Source organism: Crocodylus siamensis, chromosome 1, assembly GCF_052110815.1.
Source record: "Crocodylus siamensis isolate JL-2025a chromosome 1, ASM5211081v1, whole genome shotgun sequence".
Taxonomy (NCBI): Eukaryota; Metazoa; Chordata; order Crocodylia; family Crocodylidae; genus Crocodylus; species Crocodylus siamensis.
Genome location: NC_143395.1, coordinates 271,236,528 through 271,253,080, shown reverse-complemented (window position 1 = coordinate 271,253,080; position 16,553 = coordinate 271,236,528). Strand labels below are relative to the sequence as shown.

Sequence of the window (16,553 nt, the reverse complement as noted above, 5' to 3'; positions counted from 1 at the left end):
CCAGAGGGTGGTAGTGGATGGGTTCTTCTCGACCTGGAAGGACGTGGGCAGTGGGGTTCCGCAGGGCTCGGTCCTCGGGCCCGCACTGTTCAACATCTTCATCAGTGACTTGGATGACGGGGTAGAAAGCACCCTGTTCAAGTTTGCTGATGACACTAAGATGTGGGGGGATGTGGGCGCACTAGAAGGGTGCAATAGGCTACAAGCTGACCTTGACAGGTTGCAACGGTGGGCGGATGAGAATAGGATGGGGTTTAACACTGATAAGTGCAAGGTGTTGCACATGGGGAGGAAGAACCGGCACCACACTTACAGGTTGGGGAACTCCCCTCTTGCCAGCACGGAGACGGAAAAGGATCTTGGAGTCGTCATTGACTCCACGATGAACATGGGCCGGCAGTGTGGGGAGGCAGTCAAGAAGGCCAATCGTACCCTGTCATGCATCCACAGATGCATCTCGAGCAGGTCCAGGGAGGTGATCCTCCCCCTCTATGCGGCACTGGTCAGGCCGCAGCTGGAGTACTGCGTCCAGTTCTGGGCGCCACACTTCCAGAGGGACGTGGACAATATGGAAAGAGTTCAGAGGAGGGCCACTCGTATGATCAGGGGTCAGCAGGGCAGGCCTTATGAGGAGAGGCTACGGGACCTGAACCTGTTTAGCCTTCACAAGAGAAGGTTAAGGGGGGACCTTGTGGCCTGCTACAAACTGGTCAGGGGGGATCAGCAGGTATTGGGGGAGTCCCTGTTCCCCCGTGCGCTGCCAGGAGTGACCAGGAATAACGGTCACAAACTGGCGGAGGGTAAGTTTAGATTAGATATTAGGAGGCGCTACTTCACAGTCAGGGCGGCTAGGGTCTGGAACCAGCTTCCAGGGGAAGTGGTGCAGGCTCCTAGCCTGGGGATTTTTAAAAGGAAGTTAGATGAGCACCTTGCCGGGGTCATCTGACTCCGGTGCTCTTTCCTGCTAAGGCAGGGGGTCAGACTGGATGATCTACCTAGGTCCCTTCCGACTCTAGCTACTATGAAACTATGAAACTAGGACAGCACTGGAGAATCAATCCATCAGTGGCTGTGTTGGCATTCCAGGGGACATGTATAATAAGGCTGTGCAAAAGAGCACCGTTTCGTTTCGACTTCCATTTTGCCATTTCAAAAGAGACAGTGTTTCATTTCAAGTTTTGTTTGATTTCAAAGCGCTGTTCTGTTTCATTTCATTGAAGCTGTTTTGACGCTGTTTTGATGTTTTGCCCATAAGTTATAATGGGGAATCGGAAAACTGCCTATAACCTTGTCATTTCGTGCCTGATTTGAATGAAAACAGCAGGGAGAGTAGCATCTACTGAGACCACAAACCTTGTCAAGAGTCAAGGAGTTGGGTGCAGGGGTTTCTGAGAAACTGCATCTCAAACTGTTCAGAGCAAAACTCATGTCACTTGTAAGTGTGAAGGCGCAGGGGGCGTGAAAACAGCAGGGATAGTAGCCCCTGCTGAGGACACAGTCTGCCAGGTTTCAAGGAGGTAGGTGTAGGGGTTTCTGGGAAACTTCACCTCAAGCTGCTGACAAGCAAAACTCATGACTTGTGACTGTGTGTGTGTGTGTGTGTGTGTTTAAGGTGCAGCTGTTTTTCTGTCCCTTCCCAGAGCACTGGGATTGGAAGGGACCTCAGAAAAGGATGACAGTCACAGGCCAGCTACACAGTCAATATGAGAGCACTCCTTCCCCCCTCTTTCCCCTCCCTCTCCCTACTTTCTGTGTCCCTGCAAGCAAGCCAGGCTTTGAAACTCAATGTTTTGAGTGCCCTTGTTTTGTTTTTCCAGCTTGAAATGAGTTGCAACAGCATTGAAAGAAAACACCTGGCAAAATTTTGCACAGCCCTATTGTATAAGTATAAAGCAGCAGAAGTATTTACTGGTGCCTGAGGACTCCATCCCGAAGTTGCTGGAGGGACTAGGTCCACTGTATTAGGAGCTAATGAGTGCCTAACATTTCTGCAGGGACACAACAGAAGGGCATGGAAAAAAGCCTAACTTGCTTTCTGAGGCTGGCATATTATTGGGACAGAATTGCAGTATCTGGATTCATGGGAGTGCAAGAACTCCTTCTTAACTACTTCTCTTGGGCACATGGTACCCATTCTTCCACAACCTGCACACTGACACTTAAGATTGGAAGCAGTTTGTGGGAGTCTTCAGTACAGAGCTGTCTGAAGTGCACAATAGTAAACTGTTCTTAAGAGCCACTCCGTAGCAATATAAAGCTTTTTTCTTTTTAACTACTTGTAATGATTTACTGTTTAGAATGTCGCAATTTTGCTCTGGAAGTTGCATAATTATTTGCTTTGGGAAAATTAGTAGCAGGAATGAAAACTGTATTTTATCCCTTTTGCAAATGTCAATTCCTATCCCTATAATACAGTCTTTAAATCTGCCTAAATGTGAAATTCAGAATCAGGTTTTCTATAGTAAAATCCCATTTCTCAACCTCCAAAAAAGCTGTTTAAAAGGTGAAATTAATGAAAGCTGCATAGATTTGACTTAAGATTGTTCCAGTAAATATTTCTGCAGATCAGTTCCCCATTTCAATCCAAAGTCTCATTCTAGTGATTATAACGAGAATTAATTTCCAAATCACTTCAGGAGATACAATATCATGAGTACAGACAATTACATTTTTATGAGCATTTCCCCAGGGTGTCAAAAGATGATTTCACTTTAACTGAGTTCAGATTTCTTGCCAGTCACAACATGATGATGATGATTATTTCACTGTTGTCATCCAGTGCCCCAGGGCAAGAATCTGATTTTACAAGGTGCTGCAGAAATGCAGAACAAAAAGATGGCCTCGGCCCCAGAGAGCTGACAATCTCAGTATGTTATTTTTTCAGATAGAGGTAAAAGCAGTTTAAAATATAATGAGGCGAGCATTTCTGTGGGTGATACATTTTATTGGTTCAACTACATAGTTAGGAGAGATTTAGCTGAGCTTTCAGGCATAAAGTACCTGAAGTAGAACAGTGGTCTGTGTAAAACTCCATTCCTCTTGCATATTTTCTGGACCAACTACAACATCACTCGGGCACTATGTTTAAAAGAAATTATCCATTTTGAGAACGGAAGCAATTTTCTACAATGTAAGTGACAAATCACACCAGCTAAATATTAAATGTTGGATAATGATGATTCAAAGAAATGTTCACAAAAAACCGAGCCATCCATGTACTAAATCTTTCTCCCAGAGCACTCATTAAACAATTTTGGATAGCAAACAAGTTCATTAGTATTGCAATCTGAATGGAGACAGCACACAAACAGGATTAGCAGCTCAATACACTGATTGAATTCTTCATGGGCAGTTGCTCATTCAGCTCAAATCAATATACACCTTGCTGTGTAACACAGGAATGCCATCTTCTATGCTCAAGATATTGTGTGTCATATGCTAGGGGACTTTGGGCATGCATACATTGCAGAGCAGTATAGGCATGCTCAAACTAACTTTAAACTAGCTGGGGGCAGTTTAGCCGTGGCAAAATGGAACTCTCAGTACAAGCTAATTTAGCCATCTCTATAACTATAATGCACAGGTATCCTGAGATGGTTTTCTATATAAGGAATTGGTTCATTCCACAATATACATTTTATATTTTCTTAAGGAAGGAATAGTTACATGCATAACACAAGAGTAATAGATCTAACTACAATTATTTGTAACCATCATTACTAGCCTAACTCAGGAACTGGTTTCTGTTGCTTATCATATTAATCTTGCAAAAGACAAGTAACGCATTTGGAAACCTTGGCTAGGTTGCAAGCTTACCATACCTGGCAGCAAGACTCTCAAACATGCTGCCCTGCAGTATGCCTGCTGTAATGATAAAAGTTATAATTTAGAGATGCTCCCTTACTTATAAGACTATAGAAGTTGGGAATTGGAAGATGGTCCCTCAGTTCCAGTAGTCAATTAGAGGAAGATAGAGGGTCTTTAGAGGTTGCATACTGTACCACAGTTAGTTTGTTGCTTAATGGTTTTCATTCATGTATGCCTGTGTTTACTGAACCCTGGGCATGTCTAACTAGCTCCACAATAAAGCATCACTGTTTGCACGTGCATTGCTATTAGGTTGGAATAGGGTTACTATATATCTGGATTTTCACTGACATGTCCTCTGTTTTGGATTCTTCAATCTTCATCTGGATGTTTTTTTTAAATCTGAACAAATGTCCGGGATTTTGCTCAGCTCTGTAGGTGGGAGCAAGGGGAGGGTGGTTGGAGGCATGGGCACCATGTGCGAGTGCATGCACAGATGCATGTGTCTGGCATGCAGCCAGACAGGGTGGTGGGAACATCCTTGGCAACTGGACACAGGCAAGTCAGGTTGTGGGGGAGGGCTGGAGGCCCAGAGCTTGAGGACTGTCCAGGGGATGTGTGTGGCAGGGGTGTATGGAGAGGATGGGTGTGTTTGGGGGCCAGAGCCTCCTGGTGCTAGGGGAAGCTGTTTGGGTTCTGGGGCTGTAGTGGGGTGGCAGGGAGGTACTTGACTGTTCAGCAGTGGAAGTGGGGGCCTTTAGGGGGCAGCGGGGAGCTCTGTGGCTGGGTCAGCAACACCGGGGTTGGTACCCATGCTCGCAGGGGTGGAGTGACCAGGAGATGCTGCCTGGGGGGGAGGGGTGGCATAGCTAGGCCACTTGGAGCAGCGTGGGAACCCCAGCCCAGGGAACAAGGTGCCACAGGCCTCCTCTCTCTTTTTTTCTCTTCCACCCACACTGGGGCTGGACTTGTTCCACTGCCGCTCACAAGAACTGGAGCCACTGCACTCCGGCCCGGTTGGGATGGGGCATCTGGAGGCTGGGGGGAGCAAGGGACTGTGGGTCAGGAGTGATGGGCACCAGCAGGGCTGGGGTAGGGGAGCTGTGGCTTGGAAGTGGGGGCATGGAGGGGTGGGGAGATTGTGGGTTGAGAATGTGGGGCACTGGCAGTACCAAGGGCCTGTGGGTGAGGAGTGAGGGGCACCAGCATGGCCTGGGGGAGTGGGGAAACTATGGGCAGGGAGTGAGGGGCACTGGCAGGGTCAGGGGGTCTGTGGGTTGGGAGCGAGAGGCAGCAGCAGAGATGGGGAGCTGTGGGTTAGGAGTGAGGGTCATCAGCTTAGCCTGTGGGGATGAGGGACTGTGGGTCAGGTGTGAGGAGCACTGTCAGGGCCAGGGGTTTGTGGGTCAGGAGTGAGGGGCAGCAGCAGGGATGGGAGACTGCAGGTTGGCAGCGAGGGGCAGTGGAAGGGCCAGGGGGCTGTGGGTTGCGAATAAGGGGTCCTCCTGACATGTGCCCTCTTTTTTGGAACTGAGAATATAGTAACCACAGGCCAGAGTAAACTAGTTAAATCTGCTGTAGAATAGTACTGCCCAAGTTTTATTCTACAGCAGTTATTTAATGTGCTGCTATGCATGTGTAGATGGTGGCTGGGGCTGGTTGGGACATGAGAGTGTTATAGTGTCTGCCAGTTAGCCCTGTACTGTAGCACCCTTGGGCTCCCATACATATGTGCAGGGCCTGCTCTGACTAATTACAATTAATCAAGTCTGCTGGAGCACGGAAATTGACCCACTCTGACAGCCCTCCACGTCACATGTATTAGTGTCCCTATGGATCTCTGCACTGAAAAAATGCATGTGGGATGTGGGATGCTTTGAAATAAAATACATTTGATAAGCTTTAGTTCAAAGCACCCTGCTGCCATTTTTAGTGAGGGGAAGTGCTGGGACTCTGATACATGTGATGTGCCAGTGCTTTTAATTAGTGCAGCTCACTAATTAAAGCACCCAGTGCTGTGTCCTGCAACATATGTAAAATGCCCTGTGTGCCTGAGCCAGCTCCTCTGCAGAATGTTGATCCAAGCAGGAGCAGCTCTGGGTTGTCAGGCTGACCCCTTCAGCTTCTGGCCAGCTGGGAATGCTCCACCTTGACTCAGTGTGCTGTTATCTCAGGTATACATGTAAACACTGTGCCCCAGAGCAATCAACTCTGGTGTGAACTGTGCCAGAGTTTATTATTTTGAATTAATAGCATGTATAGACATGCCCCCTGTGATCTCTACACGTGCTACTTCTCAGTTGAAAGGAGTGCAAAATAAAAAGCACCAGAGATTTCATCAGAGAACCCATCCTCGGAGGATTTTTAGACCACTTTTTGTGGTTCCAAATTCAAATAACCTTTGTTTATTTATTAAAATAGCGCCATCTTCCACATTTTAGGCCTGATCTAAAACCCACTGAAATCAACAGAAAGATCCTCATTGATCTCAGTGGGATGTGCATGAGGCCTTTTTTTGAGGTTTATCCTTCATCAATTTAATTTTTTTCCATTTGTGTTCACCTCAAAATGGGTTGTCCAACAAAGATAAATGCATCTAAATGAGACCAAGAGCTGCATGCTTGGGATAATTGATTTTTTCATGGCTTTTGAGGTCTTTATTTTAGAATAGTTTATGGTGAATGCTGGCTATTGGGGTTCTTTCTCTAAATGACTTCTAGAGAAATTAAGACTCTAATCTTTTTAATCCACAGGACTAAATGAATATCACTTCTGGAGTCAGAGGACTACATTTTAATAAACTGCATTTACAGACTTGATGTCTGTACATTTATGGACATACCAGACAAAACCAGCCTACAAACTCTGTAAAAATATTTTAGCTGTCCATTTTAAAAAAAAAAAAAAAAAAAAAAGAGGAAAGAAAATAAGTAACTAGAACATGACTGAAGTACCCTCATCCGAGGCAGGTGTTCAAGGATAGACAGAGCAGAGCAGTGCCACAGGACCCAACTACAGAGAGTAAAAAAGCCTGAGGCTAAATTGATTCAGTCTCTTGATTCAGGAAATGCAGCCACATGCCTTCAGTGGCTCAAGCCAGAAGGCAGGGGGTTGCTAGAGCATGGCTCTCTGGTATGTAGCCAGCATGGGCTGTGTGTTTACTTCCTTTTCCTGCTACCCCTGAGGTCTCTGGGATTTCCAGTTTATAATCACAGTAGCAGGACTCTGCAGGGTTGCTCATCACTTCCTTTTCCTGCTTCCAGGGCTAGGGACAGACATTCAAAAAGGCTGAGCCTGAATTGATTCAGTCTTTTCAGGTTAGTCTAACCTGCAAAGCTTGAACCAATTTGGAGGTGGATAGACATTCCCTTTTCATTCTAGGAATGCATGTACATGCAGTGGCTCAGGCTAGAAGCTAGGTGGGGGGGGTAGGGAAGGGCTCTAGAGCAGCCCTTTTTTTGCTTCCCTGCCAAAGTGCTGAGCTGAGGGGGGTTTGGCTAGGCCCCAGCAGGATGCGCTTTTTATAGAAGAGTTCCCCCCATCCCTGACCAGCCCAGCAGGGAATTGATAACACGGTGTTTATCACCCCTAACTCGGTGTTTATCAGCCCATTAAGAAAATAAAAGGCTCTTTCATTAGTTCAAGCTTGTCTTAAACAACTTTTTCCAAGGAAGTAAGTGAGGGAAATTACCAGCTATCTGTTGATTAGCTCCAAAAAACCCTAAACTGACACTGTCCTGTCTCCCACAGCATGGATCGTAGCGAGCATATGGTATGCTAGCTAAGGCTGAGAGGTGTCTGTAAGGCAGAGGGGAGCAAGAGGAAGCCGGGCAGATGCCCTGTACCTGCAGTCTCTGCCGGAGCTACAGCCAGTTAGCAGAGGAGAGAGGGGCCAGCCCTGCTGGGCTGGAGCAGAGCCCCACCAAGAGTTGTGAAGCATCTGGGGTGCTGGAAAATTTTGATTTAACTTAAACCGGGGGGTGGGGGGTCTGGGTCTGGGTCTGGGACAGACATTGCATAAACCGGTTTGACCCAAATCAGTTAAGTTTGATACTACATTCAGCCAGGTTTATCTCAAACCAGTTTGAGCCATTTGCAAACTTTTCTGTGTGCACTGAACATATGTTCTGTTACAGGTTTAAATCTGTTTCTGATCACTTAAACTGGTTTATGTGTAATGTCTGTCCCCAGACCAGGTCACTCTGGGATATGTAGTCTACAGTCACAGACAGCACCAAGAAAACAAGTCAGGGCAGCTCTGTACTCAGGGGAAAGGAAGTTTAAATCCCCTCCCTAGCCCCATATTCTGCAGGGGTTTGTTGGGGGTGGGAACAGTGATCCAGCCTGTGAGGCCAGCGAGCTAGCCCTCGCTGCTGCAGCTAGGGAGCAGAGGGGCAGGGTTAGCCCTGCTCTCTGGAGCAGACAGCTTAGTTCAGGCCAGGGCTGCCAAATGCTGGGATGTTGGGGGACTCTGGGATGTTAGGGGACTCCCAAGGAGGGACTGGGACAGAAGTTTCATAAACCAGTTTGACCCAAATCAGTTAAGTCTGATACTACATTCAACCAGGTTTATCTTTAAACCAGTTTCAGCCATTTTGAAACTGGTTTATGTACACTGAACTTCTGTTCTGTTACAGGTTTAAACCAGTTTCTGATCACTTAAACTTATGTGTAACATCTGTCTCTAGCTCTGGTGTCTGCATGGGAGTACAGCACCTTGCAGGAAGCACAAGTAGCCTGTTGCTCCTCCCCACAGCCACGTGTTGCTGCTGCTGCTGTGTCTCTGCCTGTAACAGTACTGGGTCACAGTAATGCTTCATTAGTTCACAGGGGGTAGGGCAGTTGGGAGAAATGCATGGGGATATGGGTAAAGCACAATGCAGGGTGCAGTTAAGAGCATCAGGGTTTTGCAGTGAGTAGGTGTGGGGTCAGCCTAGTGTAAAACTGTTCCTTTAGTCAAGCAGGATTGCCATGCCAAGACTTTTTTTTACTGATCTGCAAACTTTATTGACAACCACACTTTTAAAATTATGTTTGGTATTAAACCCTAGATTTGAACCTGCCCTTGTCTAGGGCCTGGTAGAAGGGTTACATTTATGTTGGGTAAAACATATTAGTAAAAATCAGTGGAAAAAAAGGTTTGGTTGTTGGTTTAAAAAAAAAAAAAGCCTTGATTCGGCAACCTTGACAATTGTACTCCTGAAGTGCAAATTCAGCAGTGAAGGCAGAGAGCAGTGGCTGAAGTGTTGGCAGGGGCTGCATAGGTATCAAGTGGAGTGTGGCACAGGAATGCACCAGCAGCAGGCAGGAGGAGCCTGGGGGCACCCCCTCTTTGGCCTCTGATGCTGCATGCCACCAATCCCTGCATCTACTGCGGATCAGATCTGTTGTACGTACTCTACTTTACTGACCTCTACTCTGAAATATAAATGTGAAGCCAGTGGAAATTAACTCACTTGCAGATTGTTTTAATAGTATAAAGATTTATAGCATAGTTTAGTTTAATTTCTTTAGAAAATCCCTTGTCAAAGAGTGTGTGTGTGTGTGTGTGTGTGTGTGTGTATGCATGTTGTTAGGCGGGGTGGGGGGAGGGGTCGTAGAATTATTTTCTTGTAGTATTGCTGAACTTTTTTAACTTTTTGAGCACTAGCTTGAATGCATTTATTATTGTAGCGATAAGTAATCCAGGTGCCGTAACATGAAAGCCATTCTCTTTGATACTTTTTGTTATACATGTATATGTCAAAGGTGGTGGCAAAACATCCATCAGATACAGTATTTTATTTGATTACATGGACGTTTACATACAGAACAGATGATGCCTCCTAGATCCTATCAGAGGGAACTGACTGGCTGCTCATATATACAATACTAGCCAATTGCCCATCAAGAATGGAGCGGGGGGAGGCGGGGAGCAGGGTGAGGATAGTACTGGTGTCTTCAACTGCCTGCTCTGACCCTGCTGGGGGAGGATGGGGATGGTGCTGCCATCGCAGTGGGGACTGAGGGGTGGTGGCAGTGGAGTACCGAGGGTCCCTGGTGCCCAGGGGCCAACAACCTCCTTTTGCATCCCCCGGGATGATCTGAGCAGGGTGTGGGGCCAAGGCAAATCAGCCTGTCTGGGGCCCTGCCTCCCATCTCACGGCATGTCCACAGGGGAATTAGCAGTGCGGCACAGTGGGTGCGGGGGAGGGGTGCCGGCTAGAATTTCTGGCCAGAATAGCAGAACGAGCCCACAACTTGCTGGGCGAGTGGGAGGGCCACACAACAAACACGGGCCATGGCTTCCTACTGCCCCCCCCCCAGTAGGTACGCCACTGGGCCGGCCACTCTATCACTGCATCCTGTAGGGAACAGGGCTGGGGGAGGCGAGGCCAGAAGTGCTGGCCTTGCCTGCCCATTCTGTTCCCTCTGTTGTTACACAGATTACCAGTTGCTCAAATTACAAGCAAAACTTTATAAAGGGGGGGATAAGGCAAGGTGCTGCATTTATTGATTACATGAGTTAGACATAGAGGTTCGGACACACCATTCATACAAACACACACAAATCATCATACACATCATTACACACAGGCATACACATACACAAAACAACCATTTCATCCACATATACACCAGATATAGTTACCAGAAATAGTTGCTCAGTGTCAGCCCAGGGTGGCCAACCCGGGCTTATTGAATAGGTGGTGATGATTTGAAGATAGCAGATTTAAAGATAATAGCTGGAGCGGGGTGAACAGATGCATCTGTGCTCAGATGAAACATCAGTAGAGAAAGAGAGTCACCCAAGTTAGTATTTTCAAACTGTTCTTTTGTAGGGATTGGCATCCTTTGTTTCAGTGTTTTGGGGGGTTTTTTCATACCCAGCTTCTGCTTTTGTAGTTGTTCTTCTTTTGTGTTCAGCTTATTTTAGCCTTGGAGTGTTTTTGTTGCCCATCTGGCAGAACTTCTTCTGTTATCTCCTTTGTGCCCTTGAGGTTCAAAGGGATTCTTCAGCAGTTTGTTAGTTTGTGGTTGGTAACTTACATTTGGCACCTTGTTGCTTACATAAACAGCTGAATATTTTTCTCCTGTCTCTCAGCCATTTTCTCACCATTCACCCTTTTACACACAGTCATACATAAAGGCTATGCAAAGTTTATTTACTTATGTCAAGCAGGACGACACTAAATGGAGTTTTCAAGTTGCTTACAGGACAAGACTAACATGGTTACATTTCACTATTATTATACTCTATGTTAACATCAGCTACATTAGTTCAGTTCATGCTACAAGTCCCCCCTTTGACCCTTCAAACATTAGTGATGAATGGGTCTTAAATTACATTTGTCTGATAAGAAGATATTTTCTTTTTAATTGCAGTTTTGGATACATTTATTTTTATTTAACAACACATATAACACATGTCAAGAAATAAACTTTTTATTTTGATAAACAATATTATTATAGGGTGCAGCATGATATTAAGAATAGCTGTCTTTGAAGAAGCACATCTTGTGAAGATGTCATACTAATGATGTGTTAACGTTTGTTTGGCTAGTTCTGAAACTTTCAGGATTTATTTACCTAGATGCAATACAGACATACTGTGCATTTGTGTGTTATTATGAGTGGCAGTGGTTAATTGGGTTATTTGCAAATTTTGCATCAGAAGATTGAACAGGGTTGTTTAACTGACTTTTATGGAAACATTAAAATTTAGCAAATTGTTATCTTTTATACCTGTATCCTGAATTATTTGTTTCGTGAAATAATAAGTGAAACGTGGAGTTTGAATAACAGTGACATTACACATACGTTGCTGCATGGGAGGAAATGAAGCATTTTTCCCTTGTTAAATAATTTGTTTGAGTCTTACCACACACACACAATTTAATCAAAATGCAGTTTGGTTGTGCTATTATTCAATTCATCCCAATAACATGTGGATAGACTGTTGCTCTGGAATAAGCAGGGTTCTTCTACGAGCGGTAATGTGGGACATATCCATTGACATATCCGTCGATACGTCCCAAGTTTGCCACTGACATGTCCCACATGCTCTCACAAACTTTGGCTGGGCTCTGCTCTTTAGCACCCATTCTTAATTTTTTTTCTGTGCTCTGTGAGTCTGTTCTCAAACACTTTTAGAGATCTCTTACTTTCCAGCAGGTTTCTGGATCTATCAATTTTCTTTTAATTTTGATGGCAATACTTTTCCCAGCAGATTTCGCTCTTTAGCAACTGTCTAGAATCCCAACACTTCCTTTTTCTAGGTTTTACCTTACTTTCAGCTTCCCTTTCCTTTTATAGATCTTAACCATAACCTTTTCTGGGCTACAGGCTTCACAGTTTGTTCTCAACAGATTTTTAGTAGCTTGCTGTAAAAGCCACATTGCTGCAGCCTCCTTTTTCATGGAGTGTGGTGGTATATTATATCTCTGCATATAGTTCTTAAATTTGTTTTCTAAGTTGGCAGTGGTATATGCATCAGATACTGCCTGCTCGGTCTAAAGACTATGACCAAACTGCCGCAGCACATTTTTTAAAAAAAAAGACTTATCTTGCAGATATGTAGGCAGGGGATCTTTGAGATCTTTCACATCTGCCTCACTCTTTACTGTTTTTCTTTTGAACATCTTAACTTCCATCTCCTGTATTTTTCTTACTGCTTAAAGTTAGTTACTGTTAGTTACTACTCAAATCCAGTATACAAATATGTAAAAACATGCCAAAAAGTCCAATTTCCAAGATAACCAAGTCTGAAAACAAAACTCAAACCGACACAATGGACCCCTCTCTATCGGAGGTCCAGACTACCCTGGCAGTCCATAACCCACAAGGTGAGCTGCTTATTTATCCACAACCCAAAAGGTGAGCTTTCCAAGTTAAACAACTTGTCCAAGTATCCAAGTATTCCTCTATTTTTCTAAGTGGTTGGTTTAACCTGAGACCACTATACCCAGCACTTCTACCACTGGGCGGTGTGCATACCTTAAGCTAGACAGACAAACACGTATACAGACAAAACTTACTATACAGGTAACATGCAACTGATCAATAATCACAACATAGAACCTTATTCACCCCCACACGCATTCTCCACCAAAAATGTTACACAAATTGCCAGTTGCTCAAATTTTACAAGTGAAACTTTATAAAGGCGGATAAGGCGAGGTGCCATGTTTATTGATTACATGAGTTAGACTGTTCATGCTACACCATCTCCGCTGTCATGGCGGTGCTCTGCTGTGCTACCACTGACCCCCTCCTGTCCAGAATGCTGCTGGAGCACTCTGATTGGTGGTTTTAAAATGAAACGCCATGATAGATAGATTAGATAGATATCTTAGAAGTGTTTCATTTTAATCATGGAAAATGTGGATTCTAGGTTACTTTTTTTAAAACTGAAAATTGGGGATTTTTTTTAATCAGGGAAAACCAGGATCCCTGTTCATTATGGTGTGACACAGCCACGCTGGGCAAAGGAATTTAGTTTGGAAGCAGTCTACCTGTGCTTATGTTGGAAAACAGAGGACCAGGAATGGCTGTAAGGGGAGACTCGGAAGCTGTAGAAAGCTCCTAGAGAGGTGCAGCCTCTTTGCTGGAGGATTAGATTGCAGGCTCTGACCCTCATCCTCAGCCAAAGAGACTGTTTGCATGGGCCCTGACCCTAAGGTGACAGAGGGCAAAAGAGGGCCAGAGGGCAAAAGACTCTGTGAGCAGACCCAAAGCTTGAGAGGACAATACCAGGGCTGAGGGAGCTGATGCCTGAGAGGTTGAATCTGGGGGTGGGGCCCAGAAGCTGAGATCTGCGGCAGTGGACCTGACTTAAGGGCACAGTCAGCATAAGAGGGCCAAGGCCAGAAAGCCAAAGCCCAGGCAGAGATTTAAAGGTTGAAGGGCCAAGCTCTGTGATGGTCCTCTGGGGAACCCTCTGAGGCAATGCCCTTGAGATGGAGAGACTGTGCAGTGTGAAAAAGCTGAATTGAGCTGGCCCAGTTGAGCTTGAAAAGAAGCCAGGCAGAGATGGTGCCCAAGTCCACGGAGTTCTAAAGGCAATTATCCTGTTTTGCCTTTAACATCAAGACATGGCAAAAAAGACCGTGGGGTGGACCCCTGACAGGTCAGAGGGGTGAGTGGTGTTGGAGGGGGATCTAGGTGGTCACTAGGTGGGCCATGTAGCCACCCTCAGGGCCTGAACTGCTACAGTTGGGGATGCACTAGTTTACATTACAGCAGTGCAACAGTATTAAGCTCATCATACTGCCTAGGTCTATGTAGTTAAATGAAGGTGGGATTGTAGCTTGGGGTAGGCATATTACTACTAGCTTTAATCTGTTGAATGTAGATAACAAGACTTCTGAAAACATGGAAGGGAAGTACTCCAGGATGGGCTTAACATGCTGTCAAAGACTGTGTCCATTCCATGCTAAAATAGAATTCCCACATCTTCACAACAGTTGTTACTAGGGCTGTGCAAACCTTTGGTTCCTGATTTGATTTGGCAGAGATTCAGCCTGGTTTGGGGGCCAAAACTCTGAATCAAGTGAGCGGACTCTTTAATCTCTCTGAATCAGATCGGAGCCCTCTGAATTGATTCAGAGAGATTTGGAAAGATTCGGCAATTTGGACACAGACAGCTTTAAATGTTTTTTTTTCTACATACCTCTAGGTAGCAAGCAACTAGTGAATGTTGTGATGTTGGGACAGATGGAGCATCCCACAGAAGCACGGAGGGCTCTCCAGCATGCTCAGCAGCAGACCCAGAAATGAACCAGAAGCACTCCAGCTCAGCGACTGGTGCTCCCTGGGTGTGGGGGGGGCCATGCGGGATCCCCCCATGGCTGATTCCCCAAGATGGGAGGGGTTATGGGGGACCCCCGTGCGCTTCCCAGGTTTACTGCTGAGCACATCCTCCCACCCCCCCCGTGCTCCTGTAGGATGCTCCATCTGCCCAGCATTGCAATGTTCATGAGCCGTGCCTGGTACTTCAAGGTATGTAGGAAAAACATTTAAAGCTGTGTCTATGGCCATATCGCTGATTCTCGAATGTTCAGATTTGGATTTGGCCAAATCAAATCAGGCTGATTCAGCTGATTTGGGCTGAATCCAAATCAAATAGGGCCCTGTAAAGTACTGTGAGATTTTTAAAGGAAAGGTACTGTTACAATCTGATGACTATATATGCTAACTAATTATTGATTATTTTAGTTTAATTTGTCAGTTATCTGTCTCACTAACAAAGATAGACAACCAGCATTTTGATTCACTAGTAAAAAATTACCATAGTCTATAATCTCTGTAAAGTTACCTAACTACCAGCACTTCATAGTCCAAATATGAATACCACCTTATACAAATACTACCTGAACAGAGAATGCCTGAATAAAAATGACACTGTATGAAAAGTATTTATTGTAATACTAGGATAATATTAGGATATAGACTTGTAAGCATCTTCTAGAAGATGATTATAATTATACAATTTATATCATAAATTGTTGTTGTCATGCAGCAGCTTCTCTGAAATAGGATTTTATCTTTTTTTTTCCCCCCAACCTCTCATTAATTTTGAGGTAAAATATCCACTATTCAGGAACAAACATCTCTTACAGAAAGAGATGAATATTTCTTCCTTGGGTGCTTCAGTGTACTTCACGTATGGATCAGGGTGCCTAATAAAAGTATATTTGATTTAACAGGACTATTGCCAACTATTTGGTGTGGAGGATGGTGTATTCAAGAATATTTAACCTTAGCAGACGCTTTCAATATAGGTGGCTGGAATTTTCTCGGGTAAGTTTAAGAGTTTTTTTTCAGTTTTTGTTATGCATAAGATGAGTAGCACTTTCTGTAACTAAAGTTGACTGACAGCTCCCATTGTAAGGTTCTGTTTTCAGTATAACTTTGCCAAAACTTAACCATTTTCCATTTAGGGGACTATCTCAGTCGGAATAGTTTAAGCCATTTCTGAGTAGGAGACTAGTGGGAAGTATGTTACTTTGTCCATGCTAAGGAATACTTGAGACTTTTTTCCTTTGAACAACTCTAGTACCCTCATCCTTTAACTTTGGCAGAGGTGTGGTTTGTATGAAGGAAGCGCCCCTTGTCTTACCTGTAAAAGTCTGCCAACAATCGGACGACAGATAAAGCTTGGAAACAAGAACACCTACAATGTGTGCAGTAGAGACATCTTCGATTTTAGCAGACACATTTCTAAAATGTTTTACCCTCACTGAACATGCCCAAACTTCTTTCAGCACCCGATGCTGGCCAGACTGCAGAGCCCTCTCAGTGGAACAGCTGAGCCTAGTCAGAAGGACTTTTTCTGAGATTGCTGCTCTGCGCCAAAGTGGAGTTAGCCCTGAGGACTCATTATTAATTACTATTGACATTTATATAAGAATAACTAAACATTTTTAAATTCAGGAACAGTTACAAAAGCAGGTCAAAACTGGGATTTGTCCCTGGGAAAGGGCAGCCTGAAGTCTTATTGTCCTGTGAACATCAGAATATGACTGAGAGCCACAGTCAGGTTCTTGGTTCCCTCTTGTTTCAGAGGGAGGTTAATGTGCTGTCTGTCCATGCAAATAGATTTCTTCCCATGCCAGACTCGATATGATGGGGCTTTTGGGCAAGATAAGCTTATGAGGGTGAGAATTAGCTAACCCACAGGGGCTGCTTTCTTCATGTAATAAATCTACATGTGATATGTACCTGGCACAGCAAGGTGGGAGTTGTACACTCCCTACCTGAGATGA

The 16,553-nt window shown here is 44.8% G+C and overlaps 1 protein-coding gene across 1 annotated transcript in view; it reads left to right on the top strand.

Annotated features, from left to right (window-relative positions):
* PHEX (phosphate regulating endopeptidase X-linked) overlaps positions 1 to 16,553 on the top strand; it is a 175,620-nt gene that overhangs the window by 62,718 nt on the left and 96,349 nt on the right. The window contains exon 10 of the mRNA XM_090062296.1: positions 15,495 to 15,588. Coding sequence (XP_089918422.1) covers positions 15,495 to 15,588 — 94 coding nt within the window. The remainder of the gene's footprint in view (positions 1 to 15,494; positions 15,589 to 16,553) is intronic.